Here is a 20,768-nt window from a genome sequence, read left to right as displayed (position 1 = left end):
TAGATGACCTAGCGTGTGGGTTCAGGTCCCCTGAAGAACTGCTTGTCTGCACCCAACCAATGCTCCCCTCTCCAGCTTAGAGGATGTAGCGAACTCCTGGTACAGCTATAGACTGTAAGGTAGACAAGAAGGAGGACTTGCCAACAGAGAGTGAGGAACGCTTGCTTAGAGTTACCAGTTAGTAGAACCGGACTGCCTTAGATTGCAGTGAGGTTTCTGGAGTTGCCAACAGCAGAGGCCAAGTGGAGACATGGAAAGGACCCGTTTGGGTGTGCGTGTGTGTGTCGGGAGGGGGGGTGTGATGGTGGTGGTGAGCTTAGGCTAGGTGCCTGGATTTTATTCTGTGGGTGGCAGGGTGGGACAGAGGAAACAGAGAGGGGACACGGGGAAAGTGGAGCCACCGGGGTCGCCAGGATTGGGTGGTCGAATGTGGGGAGGGGCTGCCTTGGTTTCATCGGGGAAGGAGCAGGTTGGAGGGGGGCAAAAGGGAGGGGGAGGATCCTGTAGGGTGGGCACCGCTGGGGACTTGGCAAAGAGAAGCTGGCCTCACCTGGTGAGAAGAGAGCCCTGATTCTGACCCGCCGCTCCAAACAGACAGGTCTCCAAGGAGGCTGGCGGGGCGGGGACAGGGTGTGCGCAGAGTCTGCCCCCCGCGGGGCCGGCGTCTGGGGGTGGGGGGAAAGGCGGGTGGATCCGCCCCTGAGCCCTCGGGAGGTGGAGCAGCGGGAGGCGGGGCGGCGGGGCGGGGCCCGGCCTCTGTCCACCGCATTAGTGCTGGTTGGAGGGCGAGGGGGCCGCGGAGCCAGCCAGGCCACCAGTTCCCACAGGCGGGCAGAGCAAGGCTGCCATGACGCTAGCCAGGCCTGTGACCTGGCACTCCAGACCCCTGGGTCCCATCCTGCTCCTTCTGCTGCCCTGGGCCCCTAGCCTGTGCCTCCTGACTGGTGAGTGGGGTGGGGGGGCAAGCGTGTGTGTGTGAGTGTGTGTGTGTGGGGGGGGGGGTGTTGGGGGCTTTATTTCCCCCAGGCTTGGCTGTTCAGGGGCCGAGGAGGGCCTCTGGTACACGTGAGTGCCGGGTCCAAGTTGTAGGGCGCGGAGGTGTGCAGTGCCTGAGACCACTGGACCATGGTGGGGTGGGGGTTCGGGGGAGTGAGTGTGTTCCCGGACTTGGGAAGTTTCATGTTGAGGAGGTTTTGCAAGTGGTGGGGTGGGGGGAATCAGGGCTGGGTGTGATTGGAGGGGAAGTGCTGTGAATCGTGGTGCGGGGTGTCCCATTAGGAAGGAGCTGTGGGACTTGGGGAGGACGCCTGGCTGAGTCTGGGGAGTTGCAGGGAGTATCGGCCTCACCCCAGAGTGTTGTGCTGGGTTGAGGGGTGCAGGTGGGGTGTGAGAGCTGTGAGAAGTGACTGAGTGTGGCGAGCTGGTTCCAGCACTCGCTGTTGTTGGGCGTAAGTTCTCCAGAGAGTTGAACTGAGACTCTGTTGGCAAGGTTGGGGTTCTGGCAGGGGCAGCAGACCCAGCTTAGTGGATTGGGATGGAGAAGGGGGAGGGAGATACAGGGGAGCAGGGTGCTTGCCTGCACCAACTCTATTGTGTCCCCTGCCTGCACTTGGTGATGGTGGTGGTGGGGCCCTGGTACTGCTCTGGGCCCCTGGGGTGGGGGGCTGAGCACTTGGGAACACGTGTGTGGCCCTGCTTTCCCCTCCCTGGCATTCCCAGATCAAGCGGGAAGGGCTCTCTGAAGTCAGACCTCCATCCGCCAAGGGGTTTTTGCTTTTGTTCACGCACATTCTCCCACGGACTCTGGAATTCCTGCTGGGGGGTCTAGAGGGACACTTTGTCTTGGTCACTATAGCTACAGAGCCAGGCCTGGGAAGTCCCCCACCCGGGCCACTACTGCTGCAGGAGGGAGCCAAAGAGGACCTGGCCTGGGCTCCCCTGTAGTGGGGAGCCAAGCCCTGCCTCCTGGCCTCCACCTCTGGCCCAGGGCCTCTCCTGTAGCCTGTGCTCACAAAGCCTTTGTCCCCATTTTGTAGGGAAGGACACCAAGGCTCAGGGAGGGACGGGGACTTAGGAGCTGGGTCCCAGAGGCAGTTGGGTTTGTGAGCTGGAGTCTGCTTCCCTGCTCTCTGCACATGGAGGTTACGAAGTCCTGGCCTGTGGTCTGTGGTCCAGGGGTTGGTCTGTGTGCACACTCCCACACACAGATGCCTACACATACACATATGTATACCCCGGTGCACCTGTGTGGTGTGCACTAGGGTGCACACTGCCGAATTGCAGATGTCTACAGGCTCATGTCACTCCCCCCACATACTTACAAGTATACAGTGGTGCCTGCACACACAGATGTGCCACCCCATGTGTGTCTACACTCAGATGGACATGCATGTGGACCGTGAGGTGGACTCAGTACAAAACTGATTGATGCCATAGAAGGGAGTTCATGCCGACTTGTACAGTCACCCCACAGCCCTTCCTCCTGGACTTGTGTACAGGGAGCCCTATCCCTGGGGATTCCCAAGGCTGGAGCAGGGGCACTGCAGGCTTGACCATGCCTGGACATCACTATCCAAATCCTGGCTGCTGGGATTGAAGGCCAAGGTACTGGGTCACTTGAACACTAGTTTGCATCCCTCAGGAGGTGGGAGGTTCAGGAGGCCCTGAGTTGGGCCCCTCCATCCTGGGCTGCTCTGGTGCTGGTTGCTATGGTGAAGTGGAAGCATCTTGGAGTACAATGGGGCAGTTGGGCTCTCACCACCCCCCTTCTCCAAACATCCAGGGAGTCCAGCGCACAAAGGGACAGCCAGTCCAGTCCTCAAATCTGGCCTCTCCTCCAATCAGAGGGGTGGGGGCAGAGGCAGGGATCGGGCGGGAAGCCACACATGGTCAGCCCGGCCCTGTCAGCCCAGCCCGGGATCTTCTGGATAGTTGGTGTGGCCTCTGTAAAGGTGATGAGTGACTCACATCAGCCGCTATGGTAAGCTACATGGCAAGCATTGTCCTAGTGGGCTAACAGGATCGGATTTAATCCTCTCAACAGCTTGTGAGGCTGCCTGTGATAGTCCTGTTTACAGAGGTGGTAAAAGAGGCCCCGAGAGGGTTAGTAACTTGCCCAAAGTCACAGTGTGTGGCAGGGTCAGGATTTCAGAGCAGACGGTGGAAGTTGCTTATGTAAAGTCACATCTTTGTGCCCCTGTAAAATGAGGACAACCTCACTTCAAGGGCCGGTACGAGAATTTGATGCAATAGCATAACGGTTCTCCAATGTAGGTTTTGTCACGGAACCCTCAAGTTCAAAGGAAACTTAGGACAGAAGCCCATTAAAAGTTACTGGTGAAACAGTTCAATGTGGCCTTCACCGGTGGCAGGTCTGGATGCCAGTGCTGGCCTCTGGGTGGACTCTGGGAGAATTGCTACTCTTCCCAGGCTGGTTGCCCCTCTCTGGTGCTGTGGATTCAACAAGGGCCTTGTGCATGCCAGGCAAGGGCACTACCACCTGAGCTATGCCCCAGTCCCAGGATCTCTGGAGACTCTGGTTGGAAGGTGAGGCCAGGGGAATGTAGGAAAATGACAATTTCACACGCACTGGCAGATACAGACCTCTCAGGAATCTGCAGGTTTCTTACCCTCTTTATGTTAGAAAAGCAGAAGTTTTCTTCATAGCACCCCCTTTTCTGGTTTGAGCCAAATATACCAATGTAGTAGTGGCACACGGCCCAAGCATGTAGTGTGCACTTAGTAAATGGACATGTCCTTCCTGTCCTCTCTGGCCAGGGCACACAGGGCTCAGGTCGAAGAGGAGGAAGGGTGTCCGTTAATCTTGTCCTCTGCGGGTCAGCCCAGGCAGCCCTAGGGTCAGGAGGGATTTGTCAAGATAAGCACAGGCCCCTCGTTGTCCTGGTAACAGGCCCCTCCTCTCCAGCCAGGCCCTTCCCCTGCCTTCCAGCTGCCCTTCTCTCTGCCTGGGCTGGCCTGGCCTTCTGGGCTCACTCCTGGAAGGCAGAGGTCCACCTGGAGGTTGCAGCTCCCACTCCTCAAGGAATCCCCAGGGAGCCGGGTATAATGAGGGTCTCAGGCCGCAGGCCCAATGGTTTTCAGTTTCTGGGTCTGGAATGGAACCCAGGAATCTGTGTTCTTGATAGGGTCCCAGATGGTACTGGAAACCGTGGAGTGGAGGCTCTGAGCAGTGAGACTGGATCTGGATTCTAGCCCCTTGTGGGCTGTGGGACTGGGATGCAGCTTCCTCACAGAGCCTCCCTAGAACTACCCATCTCTAAGTAGGTGGTCAATGACGGCATCTTCCACAGTAGGGCCAGTGATGGGTTGTGCCCCTGCCCCACTTGCCAAAGCTCTTCTCCCTCCCTGCCTTGCTCAGATCCCAAGGGCTCTTCCAGGCTTCCTCAATTAGAGTAACAGGACGCCTAGAGAGATTGGACTCTAAGAAGTACCCATCTAGGTGCTGTCCCCGTGCCTGGCCTCTAACATGGAGGGTGCTGAGCTGGGGGCCAAGTTCCAGATTGGAGTTGAGTTTCCTTGGGCCATACAGATGAAGAGCTGTGCCCTGTTGGGATTAAAATGGGAGGGGGGGTGTGTTGACATGGGACCCAGCAGCTGGGGCCCTTCACGATGGTAGTTATGGTCACTGTCTTCCTGCTGAGCCATGCAGGCCAAGGGACTCTGTGAGGGGCCACTCACAAGTGCCAAGACTTCACACTCATCACCTTGGGGGCTCCCCAGAACACCCCACCAGGAGTTTGTACCCTAGATGTCCCAGACCTGGCTGATGCTCCAAATCCATGCCTCTTCCTGTGGGGGCTCAATCCGCTCCCACCCCATCAGACCATCTTCCCACCCTCGTCCCACCCCCACTAGAGCATATTGCCGAGGACCTGCCTCTAAGCCGCTCAGTCACAGCAGCAGTGTGGGAGAAAGAGAGGCTGGCTGCCCTTAGCACCTCAGAGAGCTCAGACTTCCTGCACTGGCCCATGTGACCAGGCCTGGGAGAGGGGGCTGGGAATGGACACTGAGCTGGGAGGGAACAGTGGCAGAGGGTCCTCTTGGCCTGAAAGTGTTTTCAGCTCTTGATTTTTCACACCTTCCACCTGCCTGGCCCAGAGTGAAAGGAGCCTATATTGGACTGCCCCAGGCGCTCTGGACAGTTAAGGTAGCACTGGACAGTGGTCATCTCCCTGGGTCCATCTGTCTTCCTATCTCACTGCCCCCTGTCCTGCTTGGGGGTCTGGCCGGTGGATGGCCCTGCCTGGTGGAATGTGGATGACGCCTGAGAGGCTGCCAGCCTTATCTGGGGGTCTTCATACCATGGGGGAGGGGAGGGTGCAGGGCCTGATGCTGCTCTGGGGCCTGTTTAGTGTCTGGATGACAATCTAGGCTGGAGGGGGGAGGGCTTCTGAACACCTCCAGATGTGTGGGGGGTGCTCCTGCTCCAGTCTCTCCTCTTCCATCACATGTCCCAGCCATGAGCAGGGACTTGACTGTGGCATGGGGACTTTGAATTCTTCAACATTCCACAGGGATGTACCATTCTCGTCCCCTTTTCAGGGTGGAAGGGAGACTCAGTAGGAGAAATAACTAGCCCAAAGTCTCAGAGCTAGTGGTTTTTGGAGTTGGGAATTGAACCCAAACTTATCAGTGAGAAGGCTGTCAGGTTAGACGAGGGGAGGAATGGAGGGAAGGGAGGGGGGTCAGCCCTCTGCGCTTGGCTTCCAAGCCAGTCATCACTCTCAACAGAGGGAACTCTAAGTGTGGAGCCCTCAGTGTGGCCAAGTCAGGTCAGTGAGCAGGTCTCAATAGTGCTCTGTCCCATGGGAGCTCAGCCAGGCACTGCTGGTGGCGGTGAGGCCAGCAGGCAGGACATGCAGGACTTCAGGGAGGGTGGGGGTGAGAGGGGTTGAGCCCACGTCCTGCCTTTGAAGTCACCCATCCCTTTCTGAGGTTGAGGTCGGACATCTCAGGTTTCACACAGGGATGGAGTTACCAGACCCCCAGCTGGAGAGGTAGGGGGCAGGAGGAGCTGCCCCCGCCTTTGGGGCTGGTGCCCTCTCCCTCCCGGCTCTTGGGAGGGAAGCCCAGCAGAGCCCCTCCCCATGCAGCTGAAACCACTGAATCGAAAGCTATCAGAGCTAACTTGCCCTGTGACTTCAGCAAGTCTGAGGTCAGCCAGTCCTACTTTCCTGAGTCTCTATTTGCTTGCTTGTAAAATGGGCACATGACAGTCCCTGCCTTCTGGGGGGGTGCATTGCAGGGATGGGATGATAGTAATGGGACCACTTTCAGGGTATCAGTTCCACAACCCTGCTGTGGATCCAGGCACTGAGCTCCACAGAGTCTCCACAGACACCCTTTTAAAACTGTTCCCAGTTGTGGGTGTAGACAGCTATAGCTGTGTTGACCCAGCTTGTAGAGACCCTGGCCCTCCATGCATGCTCTTGAGTGTGGACAGACCCATATGGCTTTCTGGGGTCTGCAGCTGGGCTGAGGATGCGGGGAGGGGCCCAGCCAGTTTCCTCTTTCTGCAGGGACGGTGCCTTCAGAGACCCCAAGTGCCTGTGCCTCAGATCCGTGTGCTCCAGGGACCGAGTGCCAGGCTATGGAGAGTGGTGGCTATACCTGTGGGCCCACGGAGCCCCAGGGCTGTGCCACCCAGCCATGCCACCATGGCGCTCTGTGTGTGCCCCAGGGTCCAGATCCTAATGGCTTCCGCTGCTACTGCGTGCCTGGTTTCCAGGGCCCCCATTGTGAGCTGGACATCGATGAGTGTGCATCCCGGCCCTGCCACCATGGGGCCACCTGCCGCAACCTGGCTGATCGCTACGAGTGCCACTGCCCTCTCGGCTATGCAGGTAATGGCACTAGCTGCCCTGGGAGGTCTGGACTGTGGATCCCATCAGCAGCTTAGAGTACAAACAACCTGATTCAGCTGTGGCTTTAGTCCAGAGATGTGCCTGGTATGTATCAGACACTCAGCAAATCTTGATCTTGTCCCTTCTACAGAGCTGAGTTTCACTCTGCAGTTGGAGAGCCTCCCCCTGCCCCACACCAGGCATCCCTAGCAGAGCACAGCTGCCTAGTTTGGCTGTCATGAGGACACCTGGACAGCATTTCTAGCATTTTCTCATTGCAGACCTGTGTCAAGCTGTCGTGTAGACACTGTGTGACTCATCTGATGGTCCTAGTGTGAGAACACACCGGTGTGGCTCAGGATGCAATGTGGAACTCTGCCCCCTGGCTGTCCTCTACATTCTAGTAGAGAGACCTACTTGTGAGGGTTGTGTTCTGGTTGCGTTGTGGATGTGCCCTCTGGGATCCTTGCTGTATTGGGATGTCTACAAAAATGCTCAGGAAAGTGACTGGGGCTGTGGCTCAGTGGCAAAGTGCTTGCCTAACGTGTGCACCACTGAGTTCCTTCCAGTATCACACACACACACACACACACACACACACACACACACGAAGTGGGGTTAGGCATGGCGCTTCGCTTGTGTAATCACAACTATTTGGGAGGTGTAGACAGGAGAATCTTGGTACAAGGTAGGCCTTGGGCAGCAAGTGTGAGACACCATTTGGAAAAATAAAGCCAAAAGGGCTGAGGGCATGGCTTAAATGGTAGACTACTTGCCTAGCATGCGTGAGCCCTGAGTTCAAACTCTAGTACTTGTCCCCTCCCCCCAAAAGTGACTGACATTGAGTAGACATAGTTACCTCCTCCAAACCATGGCCCATCCCATCCCAGCTGAGGCAAGAGCATGCTGGACCTTCTTCTTGGAGAGGCCTGAAGTCTGGAAGGAGGGCACAGCTGGGGACAGGTCTGCAGTGAAGCTCAGCCTTGGACAGTCTGGAGTACACAGTGTAGAGGCTCTGGTGTACTTGTCAACCATAAGTCAGGCAACTCTATCTGAGGTTGGAGGGAACTTTGAACTTATCCCAGAGGCAGGTGTGCAGAATGGGCATAGAGTGAAGAAATGGCTCCTGATGAAAATGGATTGAGACTGGGTCTGTGAAACTTTCCCCTTCTAAGACTGCTCAGCTTCTGGATGTCCTAGCTGTGTACATGAGAGTGAGTTACACCTGTCCAGTGTCTCCTGGTTTGGAGGTCTGTTTGCATCCCTAATAGGGCTTCTGTGCACCTGCCAGGATCCGTGTGTCTGTCTGTCTGAATGGTTGCTGAATGGTGAAATGTCCATGTGCAAGTGCCAGCCGGTGTGTGTGCACCAGAAGGTCAGGGCTCTGAGTAACTTTCCGGGTGAGTGGTGGATGTGAGCTGCACAGTGACTCATTTCTCCTTCCACCTCAGCTGGGCGGGGGAGGTTGGGATTCCAGGCGGCCTGGGCCTGGCTCCCCCTGGCACAGAGGGTGGGAGTGGGGCTAGAGGGTCATGGGAAGGAGGGGCCAAGTTTTGTGCTGACTGAGCAGGGAAGGGGAGAGGGTTCCAGCTGGAATCAGCTGGGCCCAGGGGCCCCATGACCAAACCCACTTAGGGGACAGGGGCAGGGTCCCTGGAGCTCCAGCATGAATCTCCACACCTGAGATTGTCCATTTCCCTCCCTTTCTACCCAGCAGTCAAGGTTTGCTCAGGACCACGGGGGTGTTGGGAACTTTAACTTTTAAAGCCAAGTCAGTGTAAGAGTTTGTCTCACTCTACTGTGTTCTGCCTGGGGCATTTGTTGGATGCCTTCCTTACACCTCCTCAAAGCTACCTCCTAGGATCTCAGCTGACACTCAGAGTTGCCTACAACTTTTAGGATGAGCTCAGAATCTCTCAGGCCCTGACACCCCCCACTCTTGCCTCACCTGCTCCACTCTCCCTCCTGTTCCAGATCATCCTCCCAGGGCATCCTGGGGCTGCTCGCTGGGTGCGACCAACAGCAGTCTCTTTATGGCATCTACCCACTCACTGGAGCCCACAATCCCCATCTCTTCTTTCTTCAAGCTTTCCTTGGCTCTTGCTTTCACCCAATACAATTTTTCCCCCTATGGTACTGGGGGTTGAATTCTGGGCCTCATATTTGCTAGGCTGGTGCTCTACCACTTGAGCCATTCGTCCAGCTCATTTTGCATTGGCTACTTTTGAGATAGGGTCTCACTTCTGCCATCCTCCTACTTGCGCTTCCCAGAGTAACTGGGATGACAGATGTGCACCATTGCGCCCCAGAGCCATTGAGAACTTTTTGCTCAGACTGGCTTGGAACCCTGATCCTCCAGATCTCCGCCTCTGGCGTAGCTAGGATTACAGGTGTGAGCTGCTGCACCCGGGCCGGATCCAGTTCTTTCCCTTGTTGAGCTTATTATTATTAAAAATCACTACTTATTTAAGTATTGACCAAGTTCCCATCTCCTGGCCTACACCGCTGTGAGCAACTCCAGGGCAGAGATGTCTTTCCTGTCAGCTGCCATCGATGTGCAAGCAATATCTACTCTGAATGAGTGACCCACCGGCGTCCCTCTTAGAGCCCCCTAGGTCGCTCGTGATAACTCTGGGTCGCTGGATCACCCTCTTTCGCCCCCTCTGGGTGTGCATCTCCCAGTCCCTGTGTCTCCGGCCCCTGTCCAGGAGTGACCTGCGAGGCTGAGGTGGACGAGTGCGCCTCGGCGCCCTGCCAGCACGCGGGCTCGTGCTTGGACGGCGTGGGTTCCTACCGCTGCGTGTGCGCGCCGGGCTACGCGGGTGCCAGCTGCCAGCTGAACCTCGACGAGTGCCAGAGCCAGCCGTGCGCACACGGGGGTGTGTGCCACGACCTAGTCAACGGGTGAGTGAGCGGCCCGGAGGGGCGTGCCCGTGGCGGGGAGGCCGCGCAGCGGGGCAGCGGGCTGGGGCGTGGGGGGTAGGTGGGGCGGGCGCGCGCTCAGGCCCGGCCGCGCTCGCCCCAGGTTCCGGTGCGACTGCGCAGATACAGGCTACGAGGGCGCGCGCTGCGAGCAGGAGGTGCTGGAGTGCGCGTCGGCGCCCTGCGCGCACAACGCGTCCTGCCTCGACGGCCTCGGGAGCTTCCGCTGCCTCTGCTGGCCAGGTGCGTGCGTGCGCGCGCGAGATCGGGCGCGCTCCTGGGGGCGGGGCCTGGGGCGGGGCAGGTGTGCAGCTGTGCGCATGCGCGAACGCTGTCTAGGCTCTCTGAGTGCCTTTGACCGCAACCTGTCTGAGCCTCAGTTTCCTGATCCGTACAATAGGGCTGATAATGGCACCTGTCGCTCGGGTTGCTGTGAGGGGATTGAAGGCACAGGGCCGGGCGCATGCGAAGTGCTCAGTAATACGAGTATTCATAGCATTATCCCGCGACTGCTGAAGGTCGCCATGCTCATGGTCAGTCCCACCTCCGCAACGGTCCCTCATTCACCGTTGGTGACTGTGTCCAGAGTTGTTGTCCCTGCCTGGCAATGGAGGGGACTGCCTGGTGACCTCGTGAGCCCTGATGTCCGCGTGTGCGCCCCTAGGCTTCAGCGGTGAGCGGTGCGAAGTGGACGAGGACGAGTGTGCGGCGAGTCCCTGTCACAACGGGGGCCAGTGCCTGCAGCGCTCCGACCCGGCCCTCTACGGGGGCGCCCAGGCTGCCTTCCCCGGGGCTTTCAGCTTCCACCACGCTGCAGGCTTCCTGTGCCGCTGCCCTCCAGGCTTTGAGGGTGAGCCCTGTTGGGGAAGCTGCAGCCAATGTCCACACTCCGGGGGAGGGATCCCCCGGCTAACCCAAACCTGGCCCTGCCCAGGATCTTGCGCCACCCTGCCTGAGTCCTGGCCTCACTGGGTCTTAGTCTCCCTAGCTATCAAAGGGACACTTTTAGCTTTGGTCTGGCTCTGAGGGTCAGGTGGGAGCCACAGCTGAGCCTCTTACAGGGGGCGACTGCAGCGTGGATGTGGACGAGTGCGCCTCAGGACCATGTCTCAATGGAGGCCGCTGCCAGGACCTGACCAATGGCTTCCAGTGCCACTGCCGGGATGGCTATGCAGGTGTGTGTGGAGACCCTGGGGACAGGACAAGGTCAGAGTGGATTGATGGGTGCAGGAGATGAGGAAGGAAGTGGGTGTAATTGTCCAGGAGACTGGTGAGGGACGCTGAGCTGGGATTTGGCTTTGGAATTGGGAGGATGCCACAGGTTGTCATGTGTGAGAGGGAGGTGTTGAGGGTGTCAAGGAGTTCCTGATTTGGGTTGCATTGGGTAAGGGACATGAGTTCAGTATTGTGCACACTTAGTGTCTCTGGAGTACACACTGGGAGGAGCTAGGGGCAGGCTGGTGATTCAGGAACTGGGGGCCAGGAGAGAGGCCTAAGCTGGAGCCAGAGATGGGGTCAGGATTGGCGTTCTGGCATCTGGGGCCACAGGCGGGCCAAGCTGTCTGGGAGAAGGTGCAGAGCAATGGGTGGAGAACCCGGGAACCCTGACATCAAAGGCTGGGTCAAGACTGAGGGACTTCCAGAGGGGACAGAGCTGTTCAATCAGGATAGAGAAGCTCCCCACCTTTCCTTTGGGGGAGCTGGGACCTACTGGGCAGGGGTTATGGGGTGTAGAACGTCTCTCCCTGCCTTGGGTCCAAGCAGATACAGACATGTGGCCATAGGTGAACCCAGGAGCGGTACACACACACCTTCTCTAGTGTCCCTGCCCCCTCTGGAATGCTTGTAACCTCCCCCTTACCACAGTATTCCTGCCTGCTTGCTGCCTCCTCTCCCTGCAGACTCCTGGGCAAAACCTCCCTCCCCCACAGGGAGGTGGTGATCACTGTCCTCTCTCTCACCTTCACTTGCCAAAGACGTTGGGGCCCAGTGCTCCCATCCCTGGGTGGCCCATGCCTCTGGGGGCCCTGAAAACCTGTCTACTGCTGCCATCCGCTGAGGTCCCCTGAGTCCTACCCCAGAAGTGTTGGCTGACTGCATTCTTGGTTTCTGAAAAGCTCTGTGTGCTTTATTATTCTCACCACAGCCCCAGGGAGTGGGGACTTAATACCCCCATCCTACAGATGTAGCAGTGGAGGCTTAGGATCACCGGTGTCAATGATAATTCAGCTCCTTCCAGTTGAACTTAGCTGATGGAGGGTGTGGCGGTGGGGGAGGGGTGTTCAGATCTCTGAGGTCAGAGCCTAGGCGGGGAACCATGGCTGTGGGGCTGGGCTCTGTGTCCAGCCTCCCTTTGGGCAGCTCTGGATGTGGAGGAGGCCAGTGCCTGGCATTCCTGAGCCAGCTGAGGAGGAGGCAGTAGCCCCGGCTCTGCTCCTAGCTTTGGTGCCTGCCACCACTGCTTGCCATCTGTGGGGAAAACATGGGGCTGGGGGAGCTGTGCCCCTTCATGGGGGGCCTGTGGCTCCTGGCAGGTAGGAGGACAGAGGCCTGGGGCTGGGGGAGGTTGGGCAGGTGGCTGGTGATTTCCAGGAGGCAACTCTGGTGTTTGTGGGCTGACTGGGGCCTGGCTTCAAGTCCTGGTGGCTTCAGGTCTCTGGGCCTGAGCTCCCGCAGCTGGGGGGTGGGGCAGGTTCGTTTTGTTGAGGCTCTGGCTGAGCCAGGGTTGCACTGTGGTCTCTACATCCATGCTGGGACCGCTGCACCTGGGGGAAGGCCAGGAGGATGAAGTGGTCCCTTCACAGCCAGTGTGGGAGTTCTAGGGCAGAGGGATTGAGGGGTGGAGCCTGGGGTCTGCTCAGTGTACTCAGATGTGTAATCCACCCCACTCTTCCATTTCATCATGGCAGGTCACACTGCAGACATGTTCATGCCCCTGAAGGATGTCGCAGCTGAGTTAACAGATACTTTCAAGGAGTGGGGAGAGCCATAGTAGTTTTGGTTGGGTCAAGGAAAGCTCCCCAGCCCTCTGAGTTGGGCTTTGCCAGATGAGTAGGAGTTTGGAAGCCAGAGTAAGGCAGGATGAGGCATTCCAAGCAGGAGGAACAGAGGTTCCAGCAGCTGGAAATAGTTGGAGGAATGGGACAGACGCTCAAGGCTGTTAGACAGCAGGCCCGAGGCTTGACAGCCTGAGAGAGCCAAGCCCATGAGGGGATCTTGAGTGGCAGGCTGAGTGGTGATCACCCTGGCCAGGTGATGCCTGGGAAACAGATCTTTGGTCACTGTGGAAACAGACTTCTGAAGACAGGTAACCTGGAGGCTGCTGGCTGTGGCCTAGAGAGCTGGCAAGATGGAAGGTGTGGGGAGGAAAGGGGGACTGGAGGGTGTTTTGGGGATCACCAGTGGAGACTCACCAGTCATGGGGCAGCTTGGACTCTGCCTCCAGGGGACTTTTGGGGACTGGGAGGAATCCTTAAGGGGGTGTGTTGGTACCGAGGTCCCCGTCACAAAAGGTACAGAGTCATGGCTTTGGCCTGGCCACTATTGAGCTTTGGCCTGGTCTCTCCTGAAGGCCTGGCATGTCAGGAAGATGTGGACGAGTGTCTGTCGGAGCCCTGCCTGCATGGTGGAACCTGTGAAGACACTGTGGCGGGCTACATCTGCCGGTGCCCACAGGCCTGGGGTGGACATGACTGTTCTGTGCAGCTCACTGGTTGCCACGGCCACACCTGCCCACTGGCTGCCACCTGCATCCCCATCTTCAAGTCTGGGCTCCACAGTTATGCCTGCCACTGTCCACCGGGTACCCATGGACCTTCCTGTGGCCAGAATACCACCTTGTCTGTTGTGGCTGGGAGCCCTGTGGGGACATCAGTGCCAGCTGGTGACCCCTTGGGTTTGGCACTGAGGTTTCGTACCACCCTGCCTGCTGGGGCCCTGGCCACTCGCACTGACACCCAGGATAGCTTGGAGCTGGCATTGATGGGGGCCACACTCCAAGCCACACTCTGGAGCCATGGTACCACTACATGTGTCCTGAGACTGCCGTACTTAGCCCTAAATGATGGCTACTGGCACCAGGTAGAGGTGGCACTTCACCTAGGGACTCTAGAACTGCGACTCTGGCATGAGGACTGCCCTGCTCAGCTCTGTGTGGCTTCTGGTCCTGTGATCCCAGGTCCCACTGCTTCAGTGACCCCTGGGCCTGGCAGGCTCTGCTCTGTCCAGCTGGGTGGCTCAGACTTTGCAGGCTGTCTCCAGGATGTGCATGTGGATGGACACCTTCTGCTCCCAGAGCAGCTTAGCGACAAGGTCCTCCTGGGCTGCGAGCGCCATGAGCAGTGCCAGCCCTCACCCTGTGCCCATGGAGGGGCCTGTGTGGACTTGTGGACTCACTTCCATTGTGACTGCCCCCGGCCTCACAGCGGCCCTACATGTGCTAATGGTAAGGGACAGGCAGCAGGGGAGGCAGCACTGGAAACCCTGGGTCTCTAGCCTGCCCACCTCATGCCCGGCACCATCTCTCCCTGCAGAGGTTCCTGCTGCCACCTTTGGCTTGGGGGGCACCCTGAGCTCTGCCTCCTTTCTGTTACATGAGCTGCCGGGCCCCAACCTCACGGTGTCCTTTCTCCTCCGCACTCGGGAGTCCGCTGGCCTGCTCCTCCAGTTTGGGAACGACTCAGCAGCCAGCCTGACGGTCTTCCTAAGTGAGGGCCAGATCCGGGCTACCATGCCAGGTGGTCCTGCTGTGGTGCTCCCTGGGCGCTGGGATGATGGGCTCCGCCACCTGGTGACGCTCAGCTTTGGGCCTGAGCAGCTGCAGGACCTGGGGCAGCAGGTGCATGTGGGTGGGAGACTCCCCCCTGCCGACACCCAGCCCTGGGGTGGGCCCCTCCGAGGCTGTCTCCAGGACCTGCGACTCAATGGCCTCCACCTTCATTTCTTTCCGCTGCTGACTGAGAACTCAAGTCAGCTCCACAAGCCCCGCAAGCTGGATGCCGGCCAGTCCCACAACCTCACCCAGGGCTGCGTCTCTGAGGACATGTGCAGCGTGAGTGCACGTGAGCGGGTCCTCCCCCCGGATCTGCCCTGTGTCACTGGGGGACGAATCAGAGTCAGGAGGTGATGTCACCTGCCCGAGGCCTTTCTGCGGGAGTTGCTGGGGGTTGGGGAAGAGACTCAAAGCACAGCTCTGGAATTGGAATCACCTGGGTATGAACTGGCCTTTCTTTATTGCTGGGTGACTCAGGCAGGTGGCTTCACCTCTCTGAATCTCATTCCTGATCCGTAAGATGGGGACGATGGGGACTTTCCCCCTGCTTGTGAGGAGGTTGCAATGCAAGTCTGTGGCAGAGGCTCAGTGAAGTGCTGGTTAAGGGGGTGATGCTCGCAGCAGGCCTGAGCCAGCCACTGCCTGATTCTCACACAGCCAGATCCCTGTTTCAATGGTGGGACCTGCCTTGTCACCTGGAATGACTTCCACTGTACCTGCCCTGACAACTTCACCGGGCCCACCTGTGCCCAGCAGCTATGGTGTCCCGGCCAGCCCTGCCTCCCACCTGCCACCTGTGAAGAGGTCCCTGATGGTTTCGTCTGTGAGTGCATGCCCTGGGCAGCCCAAGTGCTGGGCACTGGAAACTCAAGCTGGTTAGGTTCCTTTGGCCTTATGGAATGCTGGACTGTGAACCAGGAATTCCAACAGCCCTAGCCCAGTGTGGGGACCACTGCATCTGGAGGGACAGAGGCTTTCTGGAGAAGGCGAGCATTTGCTGTGTTTTCCAGAGCAAACTCCAAGGCACCAGAGGAAAGGAAGAGGCAATAGCATGTGCAAAGGCCCTGAGTTCAATAAGAAAAGCTGAAACACGTACAGAAGGGGTTTAGCAGGAAATGGGTGGAGAAGTTGGCAGGGGATTTGAATTCCAGCCAAGGGCAGTGGGGAGCCATGGAGGGTTTAAGCACGAGGACATAATCAGAACTACACTTTAAAAGGATGGCTGATTGCAGTGAAGCGCAGTCCTCCGTGATGAGCCACAGGAGCTTCAGGGAGGAGGGAAGGGGGCAGTTTTGGAGAGGTTAATATCTCGGGGCCTGTGACCCCGGAAGGAAATATTGTGATCCCCCCCCCCAGTATTGCCCCAGAACTGATTCCCTGGAGGTGGGGAATGTGTGGGGGTGGCAAAGCGTGGTGGGGAGCACAGTTTGGGGATTAAGTGATGACTCTCTCTCTGACTCTCTCACTCTCTCCCCAGGTGTGGCTGAGGTCACGTTCCGCGAGGGTCCCCCAGCTGCGTTCAGTGGACACAACGCGTCGTCGGGAAGGTCACTGAGCGGGCTGTCGCTGGCCTTCCGCACCCGCGACTTGGAGGCCGGGCTACTGCGCGCCGCGGCGGGCAACGCGGGCGTCTGGCTGGCCGTTCGCAATGGCTCGCTGGCGGCCAGCGTGCGCAGCGGCCCCGGCGTGGCGGGTGCTGTGCTGCCCGCGCCCGGGCCACGCGTGGCCGATGGCGCCTGGCACCGCCTGCGCCTGGCCATGGAGCACCCGGCGGCCGCCGCCTCGCGCTGGCTGCTGTGGCTGGACGGCGCGGCGACACCGGTGACGCTGCGCGGCCTGGCCGGCAACCTGGGCTTTCTGCAGGGCCCGGTCGCCACGCGCATCCTGCTGGCCGAGAACTTCACAGGCTGCCTGGGCCGCGTGGCGCTCGGCGGCCTCCCGTTGCCCCTGGCGCGGCCACGGCCCGGCGCGACTCCGGGCCCCCGACAGCACTTCGTCGCCTGGCCCGCGACACCCGCCCCGCGCCTCGGCTGCGCCGGCGCGCCAGTGTGTGCGCCCTCGCCCTGCCTGCACGGCGCCGCCTGCCGCGACCTCTTCGACGCCTTCGCCTGCGCCTGCGGCCCAGGCTGGGAAGGACCGCGTTGCGAGGCCCGCGCCGATCCGTGTCGCTCCGCGCCCTGCGCCCGCGGCCGCTGTCACGCGCGCCCTGACGGCCGCTTTGAGTGCCGCTGCCCGCCGGGCTTCGCGGGCCCGCGCTGCAGGTGCGGGCGACTGGGGACCCGGGCAATGACCCCAGTGGTTGGTTGTCCAAGGATGGGGCGTGGAAGGAGACCCCCATGGTGAGGGTTGGGGTAGGGTAGACTCTAAGCCGCCTGCAGTTTGCTGCTTTTAGGGGCGAGTCGCCTCAGTTTGCTGAGCCTTGGTGCCCTCATCTGAGAAATGGGGGCATCCGTTAAGTTTGTTAACACTTAAAGTACAGAACACTTAAAGTCCAGCTAAATTTGCATTTCAGATAACACTGTGGTGTGGGGGGAGGGTGTGTGTGTGTGTGCCAGAGCTAGTCTTGCAAGATGACCTTGAGGCTTTGCAGGGAGCCACACACAGTGTGATGTTCACCCCCACAATCCCCTGGTGAGGGGCAGAGGGAGGCTCAGTCTTTGCTGCTTCCTGAACTCAGCTGCACTCTAACTCTGTCCACTTGTTCAGGCCGAGTTCCTGGAGGGCTGGTTGCCTAGCATCTTTCCTTGCACGGAGTGTTAGTGTTGAGGCATGGGAACTGCTTTTGTCTGGTCCTATCTCCCCGTCCCCTAGTCCTTCCATTTCACTGCTTCTCAAAAGCCTCAGGTCCAGGAAAGGTTCCTGCTCTGTTGGGTAGGGCCAGAGCAGCTCTGTGCCCATCCCTCCCTCCCAGACACTGCTTCCTTGACTCTTACGGAGGTCTGTAGGAGGTGGGCCATGAATTCCAAAGGGAGCAAGAGGCTTGTTCTGTGGCCTGCTGACTCAGGGTTGGGGTGGGCCAGGTCCCAGCAGTGTGTCTTGCCCTGTCCAGCCTTGCGCTCTCCCCCTAGGTTGCCTGTGTTGCCTGAGTGCAGCCTCAACTCCACCTGCCCATGTGAGGTGGGGCCCCAGGGTACCAACTGCAGCTGCCAGGAGGCCTTCTCTGGCCAGAGGTGAGTGTGGGGGCCTGGGGGCTGGGAGGTGGACTGGTGAATGTGGAGAGCTGGTTATGGTGGCCAGGGGTCCGCTTCATCTAGAGGAAGGGAAGTGGGGATCCTTTCATTGTCTCAGCCCTCACTGGTGTCACAGTGCCAGACAGCTCACCACTGGTTCTTTTGTGGCTTTTAAAACCACCCTCTGTTATGCCTACACCTGCTGGGCAGTAGTTGCCCTGCTCTGTTTCTTATAGCTGGATCAGTCCTTAGTCCCCTGTGTCAGGACTTGGTGAAAGTACAGCTTCTGGGCCTCTAGGTTGTGGTGTCAGTGTCCCTGGGCTCTGCCCTGCTATATCCTCCCCATAGCATTCTCAGTCATGGTGCTGGGCCGGGAGGTGCAGGTGATGGAAATCACTTTCAGCTTTGGTCACCTGGCAGGGCTGAGCCAGGCAGGAACAGTGCTTAGGGGCAGTGAACAGATGAGCCTTGATGCTTGGGTGGGGGTGTGGGGGCGCTAGAGCATTGGGGGAATGGGAGGCAGTCATGGGGGTAGCGCTTTCTTGGCTTCTCCATCTCCAGGTGTCAGAGCCCAGCCTTGCCCTGTGAAGCCAACCCCTGCTTGAATGGAGGTACCTGCCAGGCTGCCGGTGGGGTGTCTGTTTGCACCTGTGGCGCAGGCTTCTCTGGCCAGTTCTGTGAAGTGGTGGTGAGTGATGCCCAGGGGTGGGCTACAGGGTGGAGGAGTGTGTACGGCCCCCAAAGAGCTATTCCTGGGCCGCTTCTATCATGGATGGGAGGTAGCAGGGGAGGAGACTCAGGGCCCTTCCATGCCCGCCCTGGAGGTATTCTCACTGTAGGGAGAGCTCAGGGCCCACCATCACAGGGAGGGCACAAGGCTCCTGGCTAGGTGTGGCACCGGGGCTTCCCTGTAGTGCCCAGGAGAGCAGCAGAGGGGACAAATGGGGTCAGCCAAGTCCACTCTGGGACCAGGATTCAGGTCCTATAGGGTCTTGGAGCCTACAATCTTGGGGGTAGTTGGGAGGGTTCCTGAGTCAGGACAGTTTACCACTGCAGATGTGTCTTGACCCCAGGAGGACCTGGATGGAGGGGCCAGTCCCCCAGCCCAGGGGTGGAGCAGGTCCTGTCCCTGGAAGGGCAGGATGCTGGTCTCAAGACTGCACCAGTGTCTGGGGAGCAGTCTTGATCTGCACAGGCTTCTGGCAGGCTGGGTTGTAAAGCACAAATCCCTTGGCTGCTGGAGAATGTTTCCTTTCAAGTTGGACTTTTACAGCCTCTGGCTTCCTCACCTACCACTGTCCTCCCAGGCCCGGAGGAAGTGGCTTTACAGCTTCCTCAGAAGTGCACAGTGGGGGCCAACTGCCCAGCCCACTGAGGCTTGGGGAGCTTTATAGCTTTGGGACCCCTTCTGCAGGTGGGGGGGGTGGGTTGGGGGATCCAGGGTGCAAGGTACGGAGGGAAGGCCGGTGTTGTGAGCTCTGGACCCCTGGGGTCCTGTGATTGCAGAATTCCAGGCACGCAGAATCTTTGACAGGGCTTCTGGAGACAGGAGTAGGCTTGCTGGGTCCCTCAAAACCTGGCCCGTGTCTCCCCAGGGCAAGCTGTCAGAGCAGTCATCTCAAGCAGGCTGGCCCAGGTGGGTTCTGCTCTTGCCATGGGCAGTGCTCAGCCTGTCTCACTTCTGCTCCTTTCCCCTGATGAAGGGTTACGTGAAATCCTGTTCACAGTGCTTACCTCGTACCAGGCATTCCATGGATGTCTGTTTTCTATCCTTCCAGCCAGAACCCCTAGTTGACCAGGACTTCCTGTGCAGGGGCGTGGATGGGTGGCTTCCTGGCTCCGGCCGGCATGCCCTGGGGCCAGGTCTCTAACTGCCTCTCAGGAATCCTGGCCCCAGCTTGGATTCTCTCTGAGTCCTCCTGTTCTCTTTTTTCACCTTGCAGAAGGGCCTGCCCATGCCACTGCCATTCCCGCTGCTGGAGGTGGCTGTGCCTGCAGCCTGTGCCTGTCTCCTCCTCCTCCTCCTTGGGTTCTTGTCCGGGATCTTGGCAGCCAGAAAGCGCCGCCAGTCAGAGGGCACCTACAGCCCAAGCCAGCAGGAGGTGGCTGGGGCCCGGCTGGAGATGGACAGTGTCCTCAAGGTGCCACCTGAGGAGAGACTTATCTAGGCCAACCTGGCTGCTGGTGCCATGCCCTGGAGGCCCTACAGGATGTCTACCTGGAGACCCAAGGAGATTGCTTTCAGGGCCCACTGGGAGTATCCCATGGATGGCAGCCCCTGCCTCTGTCCCATCGTGGACTGAGAAGGGAGTCAACTCAGGAAAGCAGAGAGGGAACCTCTCTGACCTGCTGGGCTTTGTTGTGGCAGGTGTGTGGCTATGTGTGGGCAGACAGGCATGGTGCACGTGGTGTGTCAGTAGAGCATGCGTGTACGTGCAGACGTGGTGCTCTGTAGATCCCAGCTGAGTTTTCTGACAGGGCTCACTCACATGGCTCCTCTTTTTATTGCGTGTACATGACTGTCTAGTGGGGGCAGATGGATGCTCCATGGTTGGGGACCACATGTCCATTCTGGGACAGGGGCAGCCCAAGGCTGCATGTTTTCCAGCAGGCCAGGCCAGAGCTTGCCCAAGCACCTAGATTTCAGTTCTGGCACCTTCTGAAACCTCCAAGGGCGGCCCCTGCTTTGGAGACAGCTGAGAAATGATGAGTGGTGTTCTCATCAGGCCAAGTGGACTTCTGCTCCTTTGGGCAGATCTGTCTCTGCCCAGTACCAGAGCTGGTCCTGCAAGGGAACCCCATAACCCTGGACACCAGGCCTGCAGGAGCCGAGGACTAGCTGCCTGAGCTTTCCTGCCTGGCCATGGTCATTTGCAGGTGGGAAAGCCTCCCTGCCTACCTCACAGGACTGCTGTGTGACTCAGAGAAGCTGACAATGGGCAGAGGACTCTGGGAGTCATTCAACTCCAGTCTGAAGTGAATTGTGGGTGTCCTTTTAGGTGTTTGGAAGCATTGTCTCCCCAGGCGTAGCTGAGGAGGGCT

General features: G+C 58.9%; 1 protein-coding gene across 1 annotated transcript; it reads left to right on the top strand.

Moving 5' to 3' along the window:
* The first annotated feature begins 759 nt into the window (after positions 1–759).
* On the top strand, positions 760–20,189 carry Crb2 (crumbs cell polarity complex component 2). The gene is made up of 13 exons (XM_020154707.2): positions 760–944; positions 6,540–6,863; positions 9,572–9,767; positions 9,889–10,028; positions 10,450–10,635; positions 10,847–10,960; positions 13,357–14,229; positions 14,318–14,835; positions 15,214–15,379; positions 16,034–16,817; positions 17,625–17,726; positions 18,288–18,414; positions 19,670–20,189. The coding sequence occupies exons 1-13, from the start codon at positions 848–850 to the stop codon at positions 19,892–19,894; spliced, it is 3,852 nt and encodes a 1,283-aa protein (XP_020010296.2). The 5' UTR covers positions 760–847; the 3' UTR covers positions 19,895–20,189.
* The last annotated feature ends 579 nt before the right edge of the window (positions 20,190–20,768 follow it).

This window comes from Castor canadensis, chromosome 13, assembly GCF_047511655.1.
Source record: "Castor canadensis chromosome 13, mCasCan1.hap1v2, whole genome shotgun sequence".
Classification (NCBI taxonomy): Eukaryota; Metazoa; Chordata; class Mammalia; order Rodentia; family Castoridae; genus Castor; species Castor canadensis.
The sequence above is the reverse complement of the archived record's forward strand: the minus strand, read 5'-3'. Positions and strand labels throughout refer to the sequence as shown.